Source organism: Pleurodeles waltl, chromosome 12, assembly GCF_031143425.1.
Source record: "Pleurodeles waltl isolate 20211129_DDA chromosome 12, aPleWal1.hap1.20221129, whole genome shotgun sequence".
Taxonomy (NCBI): Eukaryota; Metazoa; Chordata; class Amphibia; order Caudata; family Salamandridae; genus Pleurodeles; species Pleurodeles waltl.
Genome location: NC_090451.1, coordinates 674,902,735 through 674,929,348, shown reverse-complemented (window position 1 = coordinate 674,929,348; position 26,614 = coordinate 674,902,735). Strand labels below are relative to the sequence as shown.

At 42.4% G+C, this 26,614-nt stretch overlaps 1 protein-coding gene across 1 annotated transcript; it reads right to left on the bottom strand.

Annotated features, from left to right (window-relative positions):
• Nucleotides 1-25,478, bottom strand: LOC138267191 (extracellular calcium-sensing receptor-like). The gene is made up of 6 exons (XM_069216042.1): nucleotides 25,369-25,478; nucleotides 23,732-24,023; nucleotides 19,291-20,138; nucleotides 17,035-17,224; nucleotides 14,697-14,820; nucleotides 1-905 (listed from the first exon to the last, which is right to left on the bottom strand). Exons 1-6 carry the CDS (start codon nucleotides 25,476-25,478, stop codon nucleotides 1-3), a joined length of 2,469 nt encoding a protein of 822 aa, XP_069072143.1.
• Nucleotides 25,479-26,614: the final 1,136 nt, after the last annotated feature.

The window sequence follows — 26,614 nt, the reverse complement described above, 5'->3', positions numbered from 1 at the left end:
TTATGAAGATTTTTTCCCTAAAAGATGTTCCCTAGTGTTCAAATCAGGTCGCAGCAATATAATGTAACACTTGGGCAAAAAGATACAGACAAGTATTCCAGCACATGAACAAATAATGCTAAAGACCTCCACGGCCACCATGTATTTCCCCTGGGTGCTCAGATAGCCTGGGATGAAGGACAACCACACACTGAGGAACACAATCATACTGAATGTGATCCACTTGGCCTCATTGAAGCTGTCAGGCAATTTACGTACCAGGAAGGCCAACAGAAAGCTAATACAAGCCAAAAGTCCCAGGTATCCAAGCACACACCACAGGGCAAGCACTGAACATTCATTGCACTGGTGGATAATGGTCCCTATCTTTAGTTTCATGTTCTTCTCTGGGAAAGGTGGGCAAAGAAGAAGCCAGGTGGCACAGATGATGACTTGAATTAGCGTACAAACTGAGACAGTAAGAATGGATATCCTAGGACCCAGCCACCTCCTCGTGCTACTACCGGGCTTTGTGGCATTAAAAGCAATGAAGACCATGATGGTTTTGGCCAAAACACAAGATATGCAGAGTGCAAACATGATCCCAAAAGCGGTTTGACGTAGGAAGCAGGTTATTGGCTGAGGCTCTCCAATGAAGAGTAAAGAGAAAAGAAAACTCAGCACAAGAGACAATATGAGCAGATAGGTGAGGTTCCTGTTGTTGGCTTTCACAACTGCAGTTTCTTGAAACTTGATGAAGATGATTAGAAGAATCATTGTTATGATGGAGCAAAGTAGGACAGCAGCAGAGAGAGTGGCCCCTACAGGATCAGTGTAGGAAAGAACCTCCAATCTCTTTGGCACACAGTCGCTGCGTTTCCTATCGGGCCACTGGTCACTTGGACATGGCCAACATTTACTGGAATCTGTAAGAGAAGACACATGTTTTAGAAAGAAATACAGTAATGCATTTATGAACATTCATTGGGGGAGACCAAAAAGGAAAATATGCATTAATTAAAAGGATGGTGTCACATACAGAGAGAGGTACAAAAGTTACACTTGTAGAAGACCTCTTCCAGCAGGTCTTGTTTCTACATCCAGGGTCATATAAATGCCCTTTAGGGCACATCCATTCTGCTGGACCTTTTCATCCAATTTCAATACCTTTTTTTCTAGGTTGTCAACTTTTAAGAATAGACCTTTCCCTGCGCAATTGACAGCACCATGTTAATTCCACTGCTTCATCTAGGCCGGGTCTCAAGTTATATTGCTTAATGCCACGTTTGGTATTATCATCTGTAAATAACTGTGAGGTCTGAAACTGGGCGTTCTGCCATGTACTCTGTCCAATGGTGTCATTCTGTTTATTCTCCTTCACCATCTCCTGTCCAAATGCAGCTCAAACATCACTATCCAATATGGCTACACTTTTAATTCATATTCTTAATGTCTGACAATTTGCCCTTGATATATTTTCAAGATTGTTGAGGCCCCTGACCTATAGTATACACTTCTTTCATGTCTTTTCTGTTCCCATTGCCTGTGTGTTCACATATTCCCACTTATAGACTGACTTGCACCTCAACCATAATATGCAGTTGAGCCTGAAATTTCCGACCTGCACTTAATGAGTGATTGTATTGCTTATTTGTTCAGTGATAAACTGAGTTTAGAAAGCTGTTTTAGAAAAATATATTTGAGCTGAGTTCTCCTACTTGCTTTGCCCTGAGTGGCTGGTATTGACGTCTGAAGTTGGTGGGATCTATTGAGTAGACTTCAGCTACACGTGCTTTGCCCTCAACATGTTTGCTTTAAAATTACCTTGGTGTACACTATGGTAGGGTGCATTCAATATTGCACAGCCACACAATTCTCAAATATAACAATGGTGGCTGCTACTCAATGGGGGTGGCATTACAATTTTTTTTTTCAAAAGCACTTACCTTTTACGTCAGGAGACGTTCTGTCTCTCCTTCGTCCTCTTCCCTAACTCCCGGCAGCATGGAAGAACACAGGCTTCCAGACTCCCCTAAGCCAATCACAACGCTGCTGTCACTGGCATGACAGCAGTAGCATGATTGGTCTGAGCGGCATGGTTTGGTGCTCAGACAGGGAGTGGGAGCCTGTGCATGTTTTCCTGGATGTGTAATACAGCCAGGTGGAGAAATGATAAGCGCGCATGACCATATGGCCAGTCCAACAGGGCTGGCCAAACGATCATGCGCATGTGTGGTGCACATACCCCTCCTCCCTGTGAGGTAGCCTATCCCCGCCCCGCCTCACTCTAACCTGGCTCCTGAGGATAAATAAATTGATAATAACATTGCGTTATTATCATTTAATTTTCCCTTTTTCTGCACTGCACAAAGCAGTGGACGGCACTCCTCCGCCTTAGTGGAGGAGCTGCTACTGATATATAACATGCAAGGATGAAAGAAATATTTTCCACACATATGTTTAGGACTCATACAATGTGCCGAAAAGTGAATGTTTGTACACTAAGCTCTGTGAAATTGTATATAAGTATGACATAGACAAAAACATTAACCTCTTTCAGGGAAATACTGCAAGCTTCACATTTACAGTTTAAGTGCAAAATGTCATGGCACAGAGGAAGCATTAGCATACAATTATCTAAATATTTGCCAATGATTTATGGTAAAATTTTTTGCATTCCTAAACTTAGCAATAGTGTTAGAAAAAGGCTAATCTACAATCTTCCAATTTGCAGTTTAAATGTCAAACGTTACAGCACAATCAAAGAATTATCCAAAGTTGTTTGCTTATGCTTTATGGTTACTTACATTGTCTTCCTAAGCTTAGCAATAGTGATTTATCTGGTTAAGCATCCTGTGACTCAGACCTCATTGGACAGTCTCCCGTCTCATCTTTCCTGTGACTAAGATGCCAGCCATCTAGTTTTGAGGCTAACTTTTTAAATACATGACTGCATACAGGTAAGGAAAATGAGTTCCACACACCCATCTCACATGTCCTTGTGTAAAGAGGGACCAATGCATAGTTTATTTCTGTAGAATGTTAATTTTCAAATAAGTGGAACAATTTACAGTAAGCAGTGAGAGAAAATGGTGTACCTGGAGGTGTTAAGATGTTCATTGATCCTTAGTAGCCAGAACGTGGCCAGCCTGGGGAGAAGGTCACATAGAATTTGACACAACAGAAAAGCATCCGACGTCTGATATCTTGATTGCTGTTGATCTAAGTACTCAGGATTAGCTGTTGCACTAAGGCATATTGGTGAAAAGGAAATGGGTCATATTGCTGGAAATAATAATGGGACATAGTGTAAGGTTTTCGTTTATTGGGCCCGGATTGTTAACCATGTGCAAACTAATGTAAACTTTACAAAAACTGTTTTATCTCTTCCGGGAGGACAGATGTAAGGTTCTAACTTTACTAAAAAAAAACACAACCATCACAGTTCCATTTGAGCAGTTTGCTACACTCACAGTTGTCAGTGATGAAGTGTTAGGGTTCTGCAGGACCTTGATAAAGCAGTACGTAGCTTTGTGGAACCCTTCTTGGTTACAGCTCCAAATCTTCTCCCACTGAAGATTTTCAAACTCCTGAAAGAGGTATGGATACTTAGGTCCAGGCCCTCCATATTTTTTTTCAGCATGGTGAATCACAAGTGAATCACAAACATGGATCCGGGTGTACAACACAAAGTTTTGATCAAGTAATGTGTCTGGGCCACTGATATACAGCTCCCAATAAAATAACAATGATTTATTGCTTCCACATTTTCCTTTGGATGTTTTTTTCAAAAACTCCTTATCTTTGCATCCACTTTTCTTTAAATTTGGTCTGTTGTAGTCTTTCATTGGTCTGCATCAAGCTTGGTTTTGTGGTTGCCACTTCCAACATATGCTTATGATGAAGAAAACCAATCACTGTAGAGAGGGTGAAGTAACCTAGGAGCTGGGGCTACTGACTTTGGAACCAGGAAACCTAGGTTTGAATCCCAGTCTTGGCACATGACTCAAAATCTAGTGAATCTAGGTAAATCACTTAATCTCCCTGGGCCTGATTCACAAAGCACCTCAGCATATGTGGTGGATGCCCTGCAATCATGGGGAAATCTCCACACTTGAGGCAGAATCTCCGCCATGGGTGAGGAGGCCCTTTGTGAATCAGGCCCACAGTATCTAAAGAATGTAAGGCGTGATATTTTGGCATAATCCCCACTCACTGTACATAATCTTGTAGATTACCTCACATTCCCTAAAGTAATATACAGTGCTCCGTTGCTTTTTTGCTAGTTAAGCAGTGTAGAAATGCCAATATATATATATATATATATATATATATATATATATATATATATATGTACATAGGCATTTGCATTATTCCTGAATTTATATTCATCAACCTCTATTTTCTTTAACTAAAATGCTTGTATGGGTGGAAATATTCAGAAACCAGATTTATATCTCAGCGATCCATTGTGTGACGTCCTGGAGTGCACCTTCAGCATGGGTTTACTCATTCTGTGAAGCAAGAGCAGTGAAGGTACAAACCAGCACCAGTTGTTCAATCCAAGACTTTGGAGATGTCCATAGGTAACTATGGACTAAATTAATTCAGGCATTCAATCTATTAGATTTTTGCTTTCTTCAGTGCACCATCCTGTATGAGGCATTTCTGTCTGCGTATTCATCTTCTCCAAAACTGCATCTTCAGGATTTGCTCACTGGAACTGTGACAGAGCAACAAAATCGCCCAGCCAGCCTCAGTAGGCTATCCGCCTCCTGCATGTCTATGGCAAGGACAGGACTGGAGAGCAGTGCTCCATGGCCCGGGTCTAGCAGACAGTCTATGCCATGAGTTCAGCTACAAAATATCGTGAGACAGGGTGGGGTCAATTCCTAAGTCCCTTTGCAATAAAATCCAACAGGAAAATGAATGGAGATAGGGGAGGACAGAGAGCTGGAAAGCCATAAACTAGACCACTATTCACCACGGGGGCAGAATTTCTGATTAATAAGATGCTTACAGGTTAATTGGGTTAGGTTAGAAAAATATATATTGAAGCAAATTGGGATGTTGTTTGACTGGGGTTTGAGCCTTGGTCAAGCAGCAGCCACAATAAAGCACAAGCGAACACTAAATTAACCAGTGCTCATCCCCTACTAGCTTGGCACAGAGCAGTCAGGCTTAACTTAGAGGCAATGTGTAAAGTATTTGTGCAACACTTCAAACAGTAAAACAGTGAGAATAGAGGAAAATGTAATAAATAAAACAAGACCAAAATAACAACAACCTAATAATAAAATTGGAATTATGCTTTTTTAAAGAATAATCTGTAAAACAATACCTAGAAACAGAAAGCGCCAACTGCGGTTATCTAATCATGCTGGACTGGGGCAAATCTAAAAGTTCAAGCAAACCGCGATAGAGCACAGGTTTGATACAATCCCAGATTAGTCCTGCTGAAAGTTTACCTTCTCAAGTTGTGTGCCAAGAGTCCCGTTTGTGTGGAAGAAGTTCACCGGGAGCAAGGAGAGTGTTGTGGGCAGTGGCCAGCAAGGCACAAGGAGCAGGCCGGGTGTCACGGATGGGCGGGCTGGCGCCTCGCATTGGCTTTCCACGCGGGCTGATGATGCTTGCTGTGTGACAAGACAGACATGCAGCAGCTTGCACTAATTTTCTGAGCAAGGGGTGCAGTTTGGATGTGAACAGGCCTGTTCACAGTAATGACTAGCCCAAAAGCTTGACTTTAAGGGCTTGAGAGCCACACCAAGTGCCCAGGATATGAGCAGTACCTCTTAGTGGTCAGGAACTCACGGAAGATGGATCCAGGAGCTGTTGGGGAGCCTGATGTGTCCCTTAGGTTCAGATCAGGAAGCCAGAAGACTAGCCCTTTTAGTCACTCTGGGGTCCTGGGCTCAGATGGAGTTGCAGGTCCAGTTCTTCTTCCCTAGGCAAGAGGGCAGCAGGTCAGGACAGCGGGTCAGCAGTTCCTTGTAGAGCAGCAGTCCAGCAGAGTGGCAGTGCTTGTTGCAGCACAGCAGTCCTTCTTCCTGGCAGAGTTCCCACAGGTACAGAAGTGTACTGAGTTTGTGGTGTCAGAGGTCAAGTACTTATACCCAGTTGTGCCTTTGAAGTGGGGCTTTGAAGTGCACAGAGTCCCTGCCCTTCCTGCCTTCGCTCCAGACTCACTAGAAAGGGGTATGCAGCCCTTCGTGTGTGGACAGGACACATCCTTTTCAGGTATAAGTGAGGCTGTATCCAGCTCCTCTCTCCATCCTGCCCGGGATGGCTCATCACAACACAGATGGTCCATCAAGTCACACCTAACCCCCCTTTGAGTGGGGCTTTCTAGGGGGAATACGCAAAGCCCAATTGTCAGATCAGACAGTGTGATCAGAAACAGATTGCAGGCGCCAAATGGCTAAGGTAAGAAAATGCCAAATTTATAAAAGTGGCTTTTGTAGAATCCCAATTTAAAATCCAACTTCACCATAAGTTAACAATGTAATGGGATAATCCCAATGTTAGCTTATGGGAGAGGCAGGCCTTGCAGTAGTGAATAACAAATTGAAGAGTTTTTCTCTACCAGGACACGTAAAGCTTAAAAGTACTTGTCCAACTTCTTAAATGTACTGCACCCTGTCCGTGGAGCTGCCCAGGGCCTACCGTAGGGGTGACTTATATGTATTAAAAAAGGATGGCTTGGGCCGGACAAAAAGATTAACTTGCCAGGCCGATATGGCAGTTTAGGTTGCACACACAGACTCTGCAGTGGCAGGCCCGAGACATGTTTAAAGGCTACTTGAGTGGGTGGCACAATCAGTGCTGCAGACCCTCTAAAAGTATTCAATTTACAGTCAATGGGCACAGGTAGTGCACTTTACTAGTGACTTATAAGTAACTTAAATATGCTATATGGGTGATGCCAATATCACCAGGTTTTCAGGGAAAGAGCACAAGCACTTTAGCACTGGTTAGCAGTGGTAAAGTGTGCAGAATCCTTCAGCCAGCAAAAACGAGGTCAGCAAAAACAGGAAGCCTGAAGGCAATAAGTCTGGGGAAACCACACCAAGGAAACCAGGTCTAGCACAACCTGATCAATTTATTGGAAGATGGAACTCAAAACAAGTCCACTAGAGGACAAGACAATAAACAGGATGGTGTTAATCATTGCATTACTAATGCAAATGAACTGTGACAGCTAAAGCTTAGGTGAACAGTCACTCGTCACTCGTGGAAAACACCCGGAACAATGACTCCTAAACCACAAAGTCGTGGAAAACGAAAGCAAAACAATGGTATCGTTTTCCACGACTTCCTGGTTTTCGTGCCTTAACCACGCATGTGTGAACCACATACATGCGTGGTTAAGGCACAGAAGAAGGGAGTCAACGCGGTGAGTGAGTAGGTAAGTTGGGTAGGGACTGGGGCTGTTTTTTTGGGGGTGGGGAGCTCGGGGTGATTAGGGTTTATGGGGGAGTGGGGCAGGTTTTAGGGTGGGTTGGGGGGTTGGGATGCTTTAAGTTTTAGGGGCGTGGTGGGGACTCGGGGTATTTTTAGTTTTTGAGGGTGGGGTGGGGGGCTTGGGGTGATTAGGGTTTCGGGGGGTCAGGGTTTAGGTTTAAGGGGTGGGTTGGGGGTTAGGGTTGGGGTTGTGGTAATTTTGGGGGTGGGGGGTCACGGTAATTTTTAGGGGTGGGGGGCTAGGGGGAAGCATGCTGGAACCATGCATGCTGATCACTAATGCTTTTACCAGGAATGCCTTTACAACGAGTGATACCAACGAGTTCGTTGTTCCGAACTCACTGTTGAGCCATGGGTGCTAGAAGCACTTGTGGTTTCAACATATAACCGTCACTTGTTCAATCAATTCTGGCCAACATCACTGCGCACAATCTGGCAATTACAAGTTGTTAGACCTGTCAGCCTTAGGGTGGTCTTCGAACAAACTTGTTGCCTTACTCCTCTATTTTTGCTGATCTCATTTCTGTTGCCCTTAGGGCTCTGTGCGCCTTACCACTGCTAACTAGTGTGTGCTCAATCCTTAAAACATGGTAACATTGGCTTACTCCCAGTTCACAGTTCACATATGTAATTTACTTGTGCCTCCTTACGTCCTTAGTAAGGTAGTGGTACCCGGGCCTGTAAGGGACGTGCTACTAGTGGGCCTGCAGCACTTATTGTGCCCCCCACTTAAGCAGCCTGTCAAATGTGTCTCAGGCCTGCCTGCCATTGCAGTCTGTGTGTACAGTTTTAAAACTGCCATTTCAACCTGGCAAATCAAAGCATTTTCCAGGCCTAAACCGTCCCTGTTAATACATATAATATCCTAGGATAGGCCCTACACAGTCCACATGGCAGGGTGAAGTCTATATAGAAAGGTGAACATGCACTTTTCACTTTTTTATGCCCTTGTAGTGAAAAACTCTTAAATGTGTTTTTCACTACTACAAGGCCTGCTTCTCTCATAGGATAATATTGTGTTAACTTATTACATTTAATAAGTAGTAACTTTCAATTGGGATCAAGTGGTAAAGTCAGTTTTAGTGTCTAAAGAAATTTAATTTAAAACTATCATTAATGGCAGAGTTAGATTTAAAGTCACAATTCTGAAAATGCCACTTTTAGAAAGTTAGCATTTTCTTGTCCTAACTATTGGGTGCCTGCCGCCTGTATTTCAGGTCACTTGACTAGGTGTAGCTGGCGGTTGGTCTTTGTGTATTGCTCCTGGACAGTGAGAGGGGTAATAGGTATGCCAGGATGGGTCATCTCTGACTTGATGAGCGGGGGGCTGTCACTGACCACAATTACACATCACAACGTTTCTGCCTGTTGACTCTCACAAAGAGTTTGACACTAGCCTTTTGTGACCCAAGACAATCTGGGACCTCAGCAGAGAGGCAGGAAATTCCAAGAACCTCTTGGGGTGGAAACCGCCAAAATCTTCTCCTGCTTCAAAGCATCATCACGTATACATATTGGACCCCCAGACCCAACTCCAAGTTTCAGTTGACTAACCTCCTGTTCTGAGCTACAAGGACACCACAGGCTCCAGAGGCTTCCTTTCAACTGTCCACCTCCAATACTGAGTTGATGACGACTTTTATATGAGTTAAATAACTCTTTGCTTCAGTACTGAACCTCTGTGACCCACCAGGGTCATAAATCTGAATGGAGCACTGCTCACTAACAGGCTCTGCTATCTGCAGCCTGATAATGTAAAATAAACACAGCCTTTCCTTAACTTTAAAAGGAAAAGGCAACATATATTTATTGCAGTTCTCAGGTTAAAATTGAGCTCACGGCTGAGAGGTAGTCTGAAGGATTCTGCAAGGTACTGGGAGCTCATGATAGACTGGTTGGGGACACCTGATCTAGGGCATAATCTATTTGGATCAAAAAAAGTACTTTGAGATATTGCCCCACCCACAACCACCATGGTGGACTCAACCATTGCTGGGAGTTCTTAGATAAATGGGTTTCGGATCATCGCAGGGATCTAATTTAAACTGAAAATATTTTGAAATATACCTGGTGTTTTTACCTTTATGTCAACAATGACTAAAACCGTCACGGATATCAGATGAGATATTATGCCACATCCACCTGTGTAGCTATGCCAACATGTTTCAGCCATTCAAAAACCCCATTCAGGTCTCTGCACTTCTTCAGGGCCACTAAAATCCCTGCCTAACTAAAGATGCATTCCAACAAATAATGAATGAAAGTATCAAGTCACCTCATCCCCTACTGGTTAAAATGAATGATTAAAGCCATTAAACATGGGAACAAATAATAAATGGCTCATAAATTAGCCCATACCATCCTTCTACAATTTCTGAAAAAATCAATCTTGGTAGGGTGAAGGCATTCATACAGCTGTCATATCTGAATAATGAATTACTAACCTGTTATCTGACTCTTGATTATTCTTGATTAATCCACTTATTATTTCATGAGGTGTGAGCACACCCTAGAAGCATGCAAACTAATGCCTACCTTACAGAAGCAGGTTCAAATTCCACTCTCTCTGGCTTTGCCTATTGAGGAATATGACTGAAGCCAGGCATGGAGTAGGGAAGCAGGGAGAGCCCGTAAGGACTTCAAGAGCGAGTAAGAATAATAAGATTATCAGTAGTAATCAAAGCATTGCCTCATCATCACTAATTTCATCCTGTGCCTTACAGCATGAGGATCCACCAACACAGCTACAACTAAAACCACCAAATCCAACCAAAATGCTAATTTCTGCCTATCGGCCAGCCAGCATATCCCCAAGAGCCAAAGAAAGTGAACAGGCATCAGAAGTCCAACACACAGGAAGCATAACAGGGGCAAGAAGAGAGCCAATTAATCCAAAGCCAGTAAAGGATCTGATCATTCACAGAGAGTGTTGTGAGGAAAGAAAAGAAGGAACCACAACACAGGAACACAAATACGGGGTGCTGATGTCACAGACACTCTTCAGAAGATCAAGCACATCTCAGTCCATTACGAAAGGAGATCAGAGGTGAGAGAACAACACAATACACAAATCAGAGAGCAGATGGAGTTAGGAGTAACAGTGCCAAAAGAGAAGACCACAATGCCGTCATAAATATGAGATGAAGTCCGTCAACTAATTTCAAGCACACTGAAAGGCATAGGTTACCACAAACAAAGACTGTGCCACACCCCATACAAGGGGGAGATGTACACACTAGTCCAGTGATGAAATGCCTACAGTAGTCTAAAGAGATCTGACCACAAGCCATGAAGGGAAGGAGGTGGTGGAGCACAAACCCCAACACAACAGCAAAGCATGCCCAGGTCCGATTAATTGCCAAGTTCAAGAAGGTACACAGACAGCACCCTCAACCAGAATGCACAATAATTTAGGGGGAAACAGACAAGTCCAACAATTAACTAAACAACAATCAGAAGACATGTTCTAAGACTAGGCAACCAAAGCCCCAAGATCTGATTAGCAGAGGCCTCCAGATGTCTCTAAGTTGAGGATGCACTTTAGGACCAGCAAACTAGATGAACAGGGGAAGCCACCTCATGCAGCATCACCAATCAAGGCCTGAAGCTTGCAAAGGTCAGCACCAACCCTGAAGGCAGAATCTCCCTAATCTGAGCACACAATAGGAGCAGTCCAAGAGTGGGCTAACATAAGGCACAATGACCTAAAACTGATGACTCAACTCACAGAAAGACGCAACACATCCCAGTGAAAGAAAAATCCCCAATACAAAATGTAGGAGTGGAGGACGGTCGAGAGGCAAGAGGACATTTAAAAGAAGGTCATGCAAACCTTCTGAAAGTAAGGGTGCAGGTACAAACAACAGCCAAAGAAGTCACTAGGAAACAAAGACTAGGCAAACATTTCACAAGCATAAATTTCAGTGGACAGTAAATAAACAAGCCCAAGTCCAGGACACATGTCAGAGCGGGACCTCACCAGCTGTGCATCAAAAGGGTGCACAGTGAGGAGGTACAAGCCAGCCCTAAACCCACGTTAAGGTGAGCCCACACCCAGACAGCACAGACAAAAGGGTAGTCCCATTCATTGACAGAAAACAAAAGCCTCTTCAAGGAGAGTAACCTCATAATCAGCAGTAGGCCTAAAAGGAAACCATTGAATGACAGGCCAAACACTACACACACCACCAGACAGCCCCCAACAAGCCTAGCAGGGAGGTGCGCATTCATACACTGCCAGACAACACCATACCACAAACCGGTGGCATATAGCCAACAAAAACAGGAATTCAACAGATTGTAAAAGCAATCTGCCCTTGAAGAGGAGAAAAAGCCCAAACAGGGCAAAAAAGGTAAGCAGGAGCCCAGATCCAGAAACAGGAAGCATAGAGTGACTGTTTCTTTAAAGATAAAACAGGAGGAACATAGGTTGTAGTAGTTTCTTATAGGACTTCGGGTGGAACACTCATATTCGCTGACATCTCTTGCACACATATTCTGATGTTTTAGTGTAGACTTTTTTATGAAGGTTTGCATCACTTTTCTGACACACACCCAGCTCAAAATGCTTGTTAATTTGGGACAAAGAGTGGGTATTAGAGGCTGGATAGAATACAGATGCTTCCAGGTCAGTTGTATATTTTGTGGAAGCACCAGTCACAGACTGGGAACCAGTACAGAAAATAGAAGCACTCCTAAGAAAGCCGCCATGGAGCAGTACCTTACTCTACTAAGGCAAAGACAAGAACATAAAATCTAAAGCAGTGATTCCCAAACTATTGGTTGCAATCCACTGGTTGGTCTAGGTCGGTTGCAAAAGTACTAGCATGTAACAAAGATTCCATTAAATTTTGTATTTATCTTGTCACATTTGCTGTGCTTCAAAGACAGAAGTCAAGTGTCAGGCTACATCTCCGACAAATTGCTGCTTATTTTGTTTTCACCCTGGGGATTGGTGCTTACAAACTCCTATCCTTTACAGTCAGAGAAAGAAAAGTAAAGTGAGATATGTGGCAAACGTGTCGGGGTACAGGGAGTTAAATGGAAAGTCTGTAGGATGTCATTTGTTCTGTTACACACAGAAAAATTTAAATAACTGTAAATGTACGGTACACATTCAGCAGCTAGGAAATAAAAAATGAAGCACATCTTTTTGTAATTCAGAAGTGTGATGGTAACAAAGGTTTTAATGGGATCAAACCAAATCAAAATATTTTACTTGGTGATACACAAAATATAAATACTCACTTAAAGCAGCTTTCCGCACATCAGGCTTGATTTACAAAGGTAAGCTTACACTTTGTAGTACATTTTCTACTGTTTTGATAATCAGGAACGTGAAGTGTAATTTTACTACCAGTAATTTCATGACTTTGCAGACTCCACCACGAGTGCGGAGTCTCTGCAGTCGTAAAATTACACCCGTAGTTTGTGAATACCAAAGCAGTAGTAAACTTACTATAAATGTCAAATTTAACTTTGTGAATCTGGCCCATTATCATTTGTGTGCAATATAGTTGTATCAGCAAACAGCATGTCTTTGCAATGTTAGGGGCTTTTTAATAAAAATGCCTCTCTGTACATGACAGTGCAGTACCGCGTGATGCTTTAGTTACAATAAAAAATCACCCTCCTCATGTACATTAAACCAAGTTGTGTCACAAATGTTTATTGTTTTAAAAACAGGGTGGTGGTTCTAGAAAGTTTTAGAAGCACTGGTGTAGAGAAGTATGCAAATGCATTATGAAGCATATTTTTAAATAACATTTTTGTTTTTTTGTTTTCTACATTTTCTTTCATTTTATGCCACAGAGGAGTGAAAAGTATCCCGAGCTGCTTTCTCCTACTCCATGTTGGCCTGGATTGTATTAGAATCACTTTAATAGAGTACCTGGAATGGTAAAGTGCCTTTGTCATTTTTCAGCTCAGCATGGACATCACTTGCTAACCCTTTGATTAAAGCCATTGCCAAAAAACAGAGTTTTGTTGTCATTTTTGCAGCTCAGTGTGGATAACATTGGGCTTATCCAATGCTTACATATTTTGCTGTAAAACAGATTTAGAGGGTCACTGATGTTGTAGAGGAGCTGCTCTCCACCTTAAACCTGGGAAAAACTCAGGGTCCATTACTTCCTTTTTTCATAAATATCAGAGTTACAATGCAGTTCTGGTCATTAAATAAATATGGAAAACCCCTGAAAATTCTCCAGTTACAGGTTGCTCCGAAACCATAGCTCACACTCCTGCCTAGCAAACCAAAACTCACACCCCAGATGCAGTACTCATAACCTCACACTTGGTGTAGCAGGTGACTTCACAAATGGCATAAATGTTCTCACTAGTGACATGTACTACCCTAACATCATTCTATATTACCTTACCATTAAGATTATGAATGATAGGGCTGTTGATGAACTGCAATGTCTTTGTATGTGAATGTGTCATAATTCAAGTCCTCTTATTTATTGTTAAATAGATTATGAGGTCAGAAGGTATGCACTTTGTTAATGAGCTAGTGTTTGCATGTCAGGTGTGCAGCTGATCACAGACATGAGTGACACTACTTGCAAAGATTCCGAGAAGTTAATGACAGCTCTAGGCATCTATACAAATACTTGAGAACACTAAAAATAATGTACACCCTGCAAGTACATGGACAGCTTTGCAAATTCTGTGAAACATGTTCAGTTACTTATGTGAAACATAAACCTGCAACCTATTCCCACAAAATAAATACCCAATACTACTTGTTATGTTTTATGGCAATGAAATTGTTTGTTTTGCATATTTTGTGTTACACTATTTTGCACACAAAAAAACAACTGATATTTTTGAACAAAAAACACATGTCAAATACCATAGATTTCCATGCATATTTATATGCTTAAGGATCTAGCTAGATAAATGTGAGCATCTGGTGATCATGCCTAATATGTTGCTTTCCGAAGCCTAAGATGGCACCTCAATTTAACAAACATGCTCTCCCTGCAGCTCCTGAGAACAATGCATCTCATGCATTACAATGGAAGCACTCTACGAAGGCAGAATAATGCACCCAGTAGCAAGTAGCATGACTGTGATTAATAAATGCTCCTCTGGCCTGACCTAAGATGTGAATGACACTCGGCATGAGCTGAATTGTGCTGACCCATATGGCTGACATCATTAGTTGAAGAGGGATGTCCCAAAACCTATTTCTGTTTATGATCATGACATAACGTGTTGGCCATGACAGACCTAAATAGACACACATGTACCTCTCTCTTTCGACATCTGTCCTTCGGAGCATGGGACACAGTCAAAGCAGCAGGCAGGTTGTCCTTTTCGTCCTGCCTTGTGATAGCCAGTGTTGCACTTCTCACTACACACAGAATGAGGAGCCTGAGCAAGAAATAAAGAGGAATACATTTTCATGAGGGTCTTCTTTGTATTGTTAATAGATTTGTTTGATCATTCCAAAATGTATCAGTGTAATGTAGTACACCTGCAGTTTATTAGAACTCCCCCTTATTTCTTACATGTCTGACCATAAACATATGCCACAATGAGATTAATGGTTAGTAAGGAGACAGGCATCCTAGTCCAAGCTGTATGTAGGTGAAGGTTTGGACTACAAATAGAAATAACCTTTTAAATCTTTTAAAAGACATTTGGCAGAGAAAGAAGGTGGTGTTATGCTCTGTAAAATATTTAGTAAAAAATGTGCATAGCGAATATATATTTTTTTAAGAGCGGCTCCCCCAGTACCATGGGGCTGCTTTTTTATGGAGGGGGTGCAGCACCCTCTCTATGCCATTTCCAGGTCCCTGGACAACCCATGCCTGAGAGGCAGGTTTGATTTTTATGGAGTGTGAGGGCCTCCTCCTTGAGCATTAATAGGCCAAAGGGATCCCATCCCCCAGCATGGATATAATCATTTTGGAGAAGGTGGCATGCTGCCCCCTCCTTGAGCATTGTAAGACCCTAGGGACCCCATCCCCTTGGCCATTTTGATTTGTTTGGGTAGGGGTTGTTACCTGCCCATGAGAGTGTGGGCAGAAAATATGCATTTAATTTATTATTCACTGCTCCAGGAAGAAGTGCTCCATAATACCTTTGTTGGCTAATGTACATATATGTCGCTACATGGTGGTGCCCAAATCAAGGCAGGAGCACTACCAGCATGTGTTAAAAGTTGTGCTGGAGACTGCAGGGAGTGCAGCAGCCCTGGCAATGCTTTAAAAATTAAATTAACACTGTGTTTCTTGTGGGCGATAGAAAAATGACCACAGGAAAATGTAATGATATTTTAAGCATTCCCAGAGCTGCACCTCTAGCTCTTCAGCTTGTGAATGCAAAGACGCTTGTGGTTGATCTAATGGCTTCATTATGCTGCTTGATAAGTGTAAAAGCAAACTGCTTTATTAGCTTTGTATAAATGTGTATTTGATAGACACTGCAATTACCCTTTAACAAAAGGCCTGCCTTTTATATGTTGCTAGTGACATACATTAAAGGGAAACTGGAAATTCACTGAAACACCAAGGTTTAAATGACAGTTGTAGTAATGAATTCAAGCAAACAATAATGTTGTCCACCGCTAGGCACAGTGTTTTCATCAATGATGTCATTTCAGAAGTTCCAGTGATATTATCAAATATGTCATAGAACATGTGATAAGTAATGTAATATGTGAGGTATGGGGTTGGATGCATACTTGGGGACTCTATTATGTAACAAGATAAAGGGTGTCATTTTAAGTAAGACAGACCTACTGACTTTGTCAAAAGGCCAGAACATCAAAATATAAAAACGGGTCTATTCGCTTTACCAAGAGGTTGGCACATGAACATATATAAAGCAGACCTTTTGCTGTTATCAAATAATCATCAACAACCATTTTCAAATGTATATTTTATAAATTCACACATAGCAATGTTTCATAAAATTGATTGCCATAAACCTTTTTTAATAAAGCCCTTAAAAAAAAAATGAACATGCCTTTGAGTATTTAAAAAAAAAACATTTTACAGACAATAAAGCGCAGCCCTAGTCCCAAGCACAAGAGGTCTCAGCACTCCAACTGAGGAGCATACAGCTCAGAGTGCTTTTACAATTATGGTAAGCTCTCCTGGAATCATGTATTCAATGGCCCAATAGACTTACTGTTTTTTTTAATGGTTCGGGAGTTGTTGGTGGGTCGGGGCTGCTGCAATACTTGGGTTGCCCCTGCTGCTTTTGGTGGCTCCTTCACTCATTTCACATTTTTATTTTTTTAGGGAGACCCTATCTCTGAGTATTCTATAGACCCCAGGGACCTATTCCTGGGGTAATAATTTGTTTGTTTTGTTAAAGGGGAGTGGGCTGTGTGCCAAGTATGTCATGCTATATATAAATGTATATTTATTTTATGAGGCTGGCAAGAGATGTAACGTTATCTTTCTAAACAGAAATACAAGATAAATTATTGAATGCAAAATCAAGGAACATGCTAGGAAATCAATGTTAAATTTGTAAAATATAATTGCATAGAGAAACTAATTACTGTAAAACTCGATTTAGCTCCAGTTCAATTTAAGTCATCAAATGATCAAAGCTACTACAAGTCTATTGTACCTCTTTGCCTTGCTTTGTCCACCATAACGCACTTTTGTTGACATTGAGTTCCTGCCCTCTGGGCTCCCTCTTTTCGAACGATCCCACCTTCACATAGCGGATAATCCCATCAGGCTCATGCTGCCAGTTGACAATGTCATAAGCTGCAGGAGGGCTGCCATACTTGTCAAAGAATATCTCTTCTCCCATCCTGTTTTTAAAGCGTACGCCCTTCATATAATGGAGAAGCTGGCACAATCATTAAAATACAGAACCCATTAATTTCCACGGTACTCAACTGCAAAATGTCATGAGAAATAATTGATTATCCATATAAAGAGGCCTCTAGATGACCAAGGCAAAGTATCATGATACACAGGATACACACCACACGCATACTTCTAGCACCCACAGTCTTCAGTATTCAAACAATGTCTTCAGTTTTGGGATGACAAACTTATTTTGGACCCTCCACCTACATACAACATATGTATTATACAATAAGGTTCCATTCCTAGAATAGGAGTTAGGTGTAATAATTATCACATCCCCCACCAATCCATACAGAATGAGGGGCTAGCACTGAGTATGTGTTTGGGTGGGCTGGTGGCCTGAAACTGATATTTATGGATGTCAATTGACCAAAATCTGGGAGAAGCAAAGTAATATAAGGCATACTGTGACCCTCAATTACACCGTGTGTTACAGCACTTCAAAGCACTTCAAATAGCATATTTTCATGATTTGGATTTTGTTAAATCACATCCCATCTGCAGTTTGCTAGATCTTTTGACGTGTTTGCAGTAGCTTTTTGGAGATTAATTCTTTTTTTTAGGGTACACGGCTAGTCTGCTTTGTAATCATTTCACATTAGACCAGGACCTTATTGCAACGCAACCTTTTTTCAATTTTAGGATTCTCTGAATGAATTATAAATATATTTGGCTGGATCAACCCATGGTAATGATTTGAGGCTTAAGGCTTTGGATAGTGCGAGTAGCTAGAATTTAAAACCTTCTTGTAATGATCAGCACAATACACACGAGGCCACAGTAAATCACACTGGTGCTTTTCCATGGCCCATTTATTTCGATCCAACTAGTAGTATCTTTTTAAATCACTTAGAGACTGTCACTTTGACTGCATTAATTACTTAATTACCACTCATATTTAGTTAGAGTTACAATCTCACTTTAAAAGTTTGCAGAGGAAATAAGTAGTTAATTGTGATGTCTCTTTTAAATGTACATTTATGATGCACGTATAGTTTCATGAATACAAATAAATCATTTATCTTAGATTACAGGTTACTTTGGCCAATATAGCCTAGATGCTCATTCACAATAATACTATATATCGACATGACTGATCTGTGTGGACTTTTGATAGGGGCTGACATATCTAAAACTCAGTTCTTGATCTGTCACTCCTCATCAATAGGCAACATCTTCCACGTTGATGGCTAAAAGTCAAAATTCTTGTAAGAAATTTGCAGTTATCCCCTTTGGATCCAGGTGGCTCCTATAGCTAGGCCAGAGAGATTGGAGTTTATAGGTCCCTTTGATCTTTAACAACCCAGCCAGCACCAACCTGTAATTGCCAGTGAACTAAAATATATCCAGGTGGACCTGTCTGGGTTAATAAGGCCTGCTGATAGCCTTGTCGAAAACATTGATTGGACAATACTGTAGTATTTTTTATTTTAGAACAACTAGTATCAGTTTTCATAAAATGCCACTAGAACCAGTATAGACACTTTTTCTAAGTTTCATGTGTCTCTGTGACTTTTTCCTAATGAGTAACTTGTATTATTCAGAGGTGGAGTGAATATGAAAAACCTGAGTTACTGCATTGCTACTGATGCTAACTTTCTAATGCATCCATAATCTTTCGCGCTCTCTGCAGGATGTCCCACTGAACAAGGTTTGATTCCTCAGTGCTATTCTGCTGGTTTGTGTGTCAGAATACCATATACAGAAATTCTGTCTACCATTACCTCCGTGCCTAAACATTTTTGATAAAAATATTGCCCATTGGGTGTATAATGTCTATTATTAAATCAAAAGGAGAAATCAATAATATCAACTTATTTGTACACAATATTTAGCACATAATATTTATCTCAGACGATGTTCTAGTGTAACACCATTCAGCTGCAAATCCCATTACATAACGTTTGAATAAATCTGACACAGAAAGTGTCTGATACCATCCTTGGGGCAGGTACAGGGTGCCAACTTTAGTTAAGCTTGTTCATTGTAAAAACATGCAAATTACCACACCTGCCATGGCTTAGAATCAAAAACCTCTCCACATGTTTTAAGGGCAAATGACCCGTGGCCTGGCACACAAGAAAGCATGTTCTTTAGAGCATATGTCAAAGCATAAACAGCATTGTAGATGGTAGAGAACACTCTTGGGTCAGGCTCGTTTTCGTACTTTGCCTTGAATTTTTCAAGTTTCTCTTGGCCTGTGCAAATGGCAGTGTCACTGATATTTTGTTTACTTTTCAGAGTCATATTGGACCCAGGGATGGGCCAGCGACATCCCATTGCCTGTTCCCAGAATGTTTTAACAAATTTGTCCTTTGGGTAGTTAGAAGGATGAACCTTTAGAAGGAAATCTTGGAACCCTGGGATTGCACCTGCATGGACAGTCAAACCGATTATTTCACTCATTGTGTTGCCAAATACACTACTGGGAAAACTGGAGGAGGTTGCCCATCCTTCACTAGCAACCCAAACCTTGCCTGTCATATTTTGTTGGGACAGTGCCCTCATTATTGGAAGCAAATAGCGGCTGGAACAAAATGCAAGAATGACACTGGCTGAAGAACTCACAATTGTCTTCACAATGAGATTGATTTTAATAATTGAAGGCTCAATAGGTATTGATTCGTGAAAGGCAAAACAAACACCATATTTCAGTAGCTGCTCCTTGAGGCTCTGAGACCCCAGCCTTCCATAGTCATCTTCATTGGAAACTATGCCCACCCAGGTCCAACCAAAGTGCACCACCAGCTGTGCCAGTCCTTGGGCCTGGCTGTCATCACTTGGGATTGTTCGGAAGAAGGAAGGGAACTCATATTTGTTGTCAAGCAAAGGGCTGGTTGAGAAATAGCTCACCTAAAATAAAAGAAGATGGGAGAAGATACATCAGCACCAAAAGTTGTATTCCTTCAAGCAGAGATAAAGTAAGAATTTCTAGGTGCTTCAAAGGCAGGTTCCAAGAAGTGTTAATTGTGACTGAGGCAGCCAGTTTATTCCATGTTGTGGGAATAAATAATAAAAACAATCTGCACCTTTCCATGGTATAAGGCTGTGTAGGAGAACATGAGAATTTGGTATAATACGACAGGCAGATTGATAAATTAATAGGGGAGAAAATGTAAAGAGGAGCAAAGAGGCACAACAATTTTAAGACAATTTTCCGAAAATGAAAGCGAGACCAGTATGAAGAAATCAAGTAAATGTGGCTGGTAATGCAAAATAAAAAAAATCTACTAAATAGGGAACTATAAGTGTATTTATTGTGGCTCTAGTTGGTGGTCTCTGCTACCATCACACAAATCCCCTAGGTCTAGGTGGGATGGCACGAGCAGCCAGGATTCATTATTATTCCACAGTAACACGCATGCCAATATTAGGAGAGTCTACTGGCCATATTCTACCATGTGAAAGGAATGCGGCCGCTGATAAATGGGGCCCCAGCAGACCCGGGCATCACCTACATTCACAGGAATGTAAAGACCTGCGCTGGGCCTTTAGCCCATCTGGAAGCTCCCCAGCCAGGCCCTCTCTGCCAGGCATGAGGCTGCTCCTTTCAGGGTGACTACAGCACTCCTCTGGTGGCACCTGGCAGGAGAAAGACTCTGTCTCTGAGCGCTCAGCTTTCCCACCTCACCTCGGGGCACCTGTCCAATCCCAGGTTTCTGTGTCCCTACTCACACGGGTCCATCTTGAATCCTTTCCGCAGGTCAATGCATTTCTTGCTGAATAGCAAGTGTTGATCTTTTCAGGCCCTTCACCCCAGTCGAACTGGGCAGGATAAGAGTCTGAAGCTATTGCTTCTCTGCCCTTCTTCTGGGGGCTCAGGAAGTGGCCCATCTGCAGATGTTTGTCCGATTATTGAATGAGCCAAGTGGAGCTAGCTGAAATCACGTCCGCTCAGCCATCTGGTTGGCCACACTCCTGCATGGAAGGTGTTTGTTGATACCACAAGCCTCACATGGAATATACCCGCACTGTAGTCAAGACTGCAGAGGTATGGAATTATTTGCTGCTATGTGTAAGAAAGCTATAGAGCTACTTCTGGATTCCTACTGTTCTTGAGACCTGTTTCCTCGGAGTGGGGTCACTCAACACTTAAGTCATTATGTTGAGAACGAATTCACTCTCAATTGTGGCCTTGGAGACAAAAACCAAGGTATGTTTAAAATGTGGGTAAACCACAGAAATCTTTTAAACTTTACTGTGGCACCTGCATGCACCTTGCAGAAGCACCACACCAATCATTTCCCCAAAACCACAATTTCCAGCTACACACCTCTCAAACCCCAGATTCAGGCTCCATCCTGCAAATCCTTCTGGACAACTGAACATGACAAGTAAGCAACACGAGTAGCAGGGGCACCATCCAGAAATACCAATAATATAACATGACGCAGGAGCTGAGAAAAACCTAGATTTTTAAATCAACTTTAGAAAATTTGCTTTTTTCATATCAACACATTTTTAAATTAAGAAAGACATCTAGCATATAAATATGCGGAATGTGTAGAAATTCCAAAGTGATGACAAAATGATAGCTGTTATGTGTACGTATATTAAAATGTCCTGTTTTTGTGGTCATTTAAAAAAAAGAGAGGAGGCATTTCATCTTTTGTCATCCTCAAGGCACTTTAAATAATATTTTACATGGGTTCCTCTCAATTATGTTCACCAGACTATTAGCAGACAAAAATAGGAAGCAATAAGCATATCCACAAGAGTGGGAATGAACCCCTGAATGACATCTATTATTAAATGGCTCAACAAAATCCATTACTGACATGGAACATCTTCAGCCATTAATTGGCTCCTAAATTTTTGACTTGCCATGGAATCCAGCCATTAATCAGATGCCCCAATCTTTCTATCTGTATTTCCCACACAGTACTATAAATCATTGTCAGTTACCCTGAAATCATGAGTGTCCTGAAAGGTCATGCAGTCAGTATAGTTTTACATCAGATGCAACAATCTTTAGTGTGTTTCCCAAAACCCTAAACTATTTAAAGCCCTCTTCCTTAGTTAGAATAGCTCAGGTACATAACTAGGGAAGTGAGCCTTTAACACCTCCTGGAAGAAGGCTGCAAAGATATAGGGGGTCATTCTGACCCTGGCGTGTCAACGACCACGGGAGCACCGCCAACAGGCTGGCGGTGCTCCCCAGGGTATTCTGACCGAGGCGGTTCAGCCGCGGCCAGAAAGGGAAAACCGGCGGTCTCCCGCTGGTTTTCCGCTGCCCTGAGGAATCCTCCATGGCGGCGCAGCTTGCTGCGCCGCCATGGGGATTCTGACCGCCATCCTGTTCCTGGCGGCTTCGGCCGCCAGGAACAGGATGGCGTTATGGGGTGTCGTGGGGCCCCTGGGGGCCCCTGCAGTGCCCATGCCAATGGCATGGGCACTGCAGGGGCCCCCGTAAGAGGGCCCCACCCTGAATTTCAGTGTCTGCTTAGCAGACACTGAAATTCGCGACGGGTGCTACTGCACCCGTCGCACATCCTCCACTCCGCCAGCTCCATTCGGAGCTGGCATCCTCATGGAGGGGTGTTTCCCACTGGGCTGGTGGGCGGCCTTTTGGCGGTCGCCCGCCAGCCCAGTGGGAAACCCAGAATACCCGCGGCAGTCTTTTGACCGCGCAGCGGTATTCTGGCGGTTCCCTCCAGGCAGGCGGCTCCCGCCGCCCACCGGGGTCAAAATGACCCCCATAATCACTGGAATTATGTGGCTGCAAAAGGCCAAGTTATGCAGCAGGTTTGAGTAAATTATGCAGCATAATGTGGCACATTTGTAATGGTATTATTTATTTATTTCTTAATTTGTAAACTTGGTAGCACTGTCTGGGCATTGGCAACACCTCATTAGTACCAGTTTGATACCCAAATATAGCAATAAACAACAAAAAGGTGAGAAGTACAGCTTTGCAAAGGGCTTTTCACTGCACAGCAACACATGTTGCTGCGTTTTTAATAACTTTTGAACCATTTGAGCTAGAAATAATAGAAAATATATATATATATATATATATATATATATATATATATATATATATATATATATATATATATATGAATAAGAATATGCATATTATGCAACATATGATGGATTATGTGGCACATTCTGCAAATCTGTAATTAGGCAAAACTGCTGCAGTCACCCAATTGCATAATTCCCGTGGCCTGGGTATAATATACCTCACTGGGAGCACGGAACACAGCAGATGGCTGAGTGCCTAATTTGCAGCTGCAGAAGGAGATATCAGACAATGACTTTGCTTAATATATAAACACTAGCCTGTGAAGTTTCCTTGTTGACCCACATATCTAAGTAGCCCAGGTCAGCTAAAATGCCTTTCGAGGCCTCTGTAGCAAATGGATGTAATCAGTGTGTACCGGAATCAAGGTACTGGCAATAATTCTTCTATCTCCTTTCCTCCCCCACCACACACTTCTCACCTGAGGGTATGTGTAAAGTCCGAACAATCGGGCAATAGACACCGAAATCGTGGAACTGGACTCTCCAATGACAGCTATGAGAGGTGATGAACTTTTGCACCTGTAGTTTGGGATGGGGCTTTCTTGTCCTGTCAACATCTGCAGGCTGCTAATGATGGCTTTCTTGGCTGAGGAACATGTGTTGTAGATCAGGGTACCCAATGTAAGGTTTGGAAGGATGGTTTGGTCACCGTTAATTTCATCAATGGCAAACACCATAGCTAGAACACAACCATAGGTTGTGACGCTGAAACTGAAAAGAAGAGAGTTGTTGTATCTTGATGTCATTTTAATTCATGAGGAGAACAAAGTACTTTCTCAAACACATTATAACACCACAAGGCTTAGAAGTTGCCCTTTGTGGCACATGAAGCCAAATAATCAAAATCTTAAACTCAGCTAGCTGTGCATTGTGCAGGAAAAATAAGGCATGTATGTTCATCTGAAGAAAATACTACAAAAGAATGCAAACTCTTGTGTAGTAATAACTATTTATTGCAAGGTATATATTTCTAATTTAATAAGTAGGACATCTATCCCTAGGAACACCATCACATTCTAAGATCACTAATAGGAGAGCATCACAAGGCTGACAATCCTACCCAAAATTCATGAATAAGAAGATAAGAAATGCAGAAGGAGAATCAAGATGTATTTGCTTTCAGGGGATTGCGGGCTTTGCTCAAGGAACACATCGTATTTTTGCCAAAATATAAGTCAAAAGTTTGTTTCAGGGAAGTAAAGTGTATGTGGGCAGATTCTAGTCTTGTGTTATAATCTTGTCATTTACAGAAATGCCTTCCCCTTTCCCTTCAGCATAAGAGCCAAGAGGAACTGCTGTTGTGAAAGGGAGAATCACATTATTCCTGCCTGGTACTCTGAGCAGCGTCAGGATGGGCTGCAGGGCAGGCTGGGAGCCTGTGGATGCAGTGACAAGGGAAGGAGGAGCATTGCGGCGGCAGAACAGGTAAGTGCAGCAAGCCACAACTGTGTGTGGATTTTGGTGTTTAACGCCGCTAAATCTGTATGATACAGCAATTCATGTATGGTTTTCCCCTGTTAAATTTCGGCAGGTTTGACATGCCCAAATTGAACACAGATTGAGGTATTTAACACATTTGATCATTATTGGATGTGTCAAATAGCTCTCAACACATAATGCCCACCACTGCATGATTGGATTTGCGCTCAGGTCAGACAACGCCCAACTAGTAATCAGGCTCTAAGTAATAATCAAATCAAAAAAAGGCTCTAGCTCAGCCCCATCTACCGATTGTTTGTCTGAGGGTTGGTAACATTTTGTATCAGCATACAGGGCAGATCACGACTTGGAGAATCATGAATTATGAGTAACAGTAGCAACATTTCTCCATTTACATCTAAGCCCAAAGGTAATTGGGAAAGCAGGTAGGAGATGAAATTGTAATCTCCAGTCGCTGCTATCAGGATGGTCCTCTCTCCACAGAACTTATAATGCCAAAACATATTTCAGACAGGCTTAATTTGTATGATGCACTTTTACATAAAATGGTGCCGCAATGATGTCAGAGGGCCGCAGGCGCTGCAATGGTGTCGGATGTCAAAGACGTCGGACTTACGGCACTCCGAAGTCAGCAACGTCGGGCGGGATCAGCAGCGATGCAAAGCCTAAAGGGTCGTTGGGGTCATCGTACTTCTGCGAGGTCCACGGCCTCGGGGCAGGCAGCATCGTGGTTCTGGGCAGCAGCGGTCTTTGGGAAGCCGCATGGTGTTGTCCGGCATTGTTAGACAGGTTTTTCTCCCGAAATTCAATTCCAGGGGCCCAGGAACTAGAATGGCACCCTCTGGCAAGCTAAAGTTCACAGCAGGCGACTCAGAACTGGGTGGTGAAGCCTTTGCTGTCCCTGAGGCTTCAAAATAAGAAGCAAGCTCTACTCCAAGCCCTTGGAGATACCTCTCAAGCAGGAATGCAAAACTGAGTCCAGTGTCTGTCCCCTTGCAGAGGCAGAAGCAGCAACTGTAGGATAGCCCAACACAGCAAAGTCACAGGCCAGGGCAGCACTTCTCCTTAGCTCTTCAGCTCTTCTCTAGGCAGTGGTTCCTCCTGAATCCTTGACGTATTCTGATTTGCAAGGGTTTTGGGTCCAATACTTATACTCCTTTCTGCCTTTGTAATTGATAAACTTCAAAGCAAAGTCTCTCTTGTTTGCAAGTTCCTGCCTTGCCTAGACCAGGCCCCAGACACAACAGGGAGTTAGAGACTGCATTGTGTGAGGGCAATCACAGCCCTTTCAAGTGTGAGTGAACACTCCTCCCTCAACTCTAGCACAGATGGTTCATCAGGATATGCAGGCTACACCCCAGCTCCCTTTGTGTCACTGTCTAGTGGAGAGGTGCGAACTGCCCAACTGTCAAACTGACCCAGACAGAGAATCCACAAACAGGCAGAGTCACAGAATGGTTTAAGCAAACTAACAATCTAAAAATCAACTTCACTATGAGATGTATTTTTAAATTGTGAGTTCAGCGACCCAAAACTCCATATTTCTATCATCTCTCAAAGGGAATCTGCACTTTAATAAGGTTTAAAAGCAGCCCCCATGTTAACCTATGAGAGAGATCGTCCATGCAACAGTAAAAAAAACGTATTTGACAGTATTTCACTGTAAGGACATGTAAAACAGATAAGTATATGTCCCACCTTTACCATACACTTCACCCTGACCATGGGGCTACCGAGGGCCTAATTTAGGGATGCTTTACATGTATAAAAGGGAAGGTTTAGGCCTGGCAAGTGGGTACACTTGCCAAGTCAAATGGGCTGTTTAAACTGCACACACAGACACTGCAGTGGCAGGTCAGAGC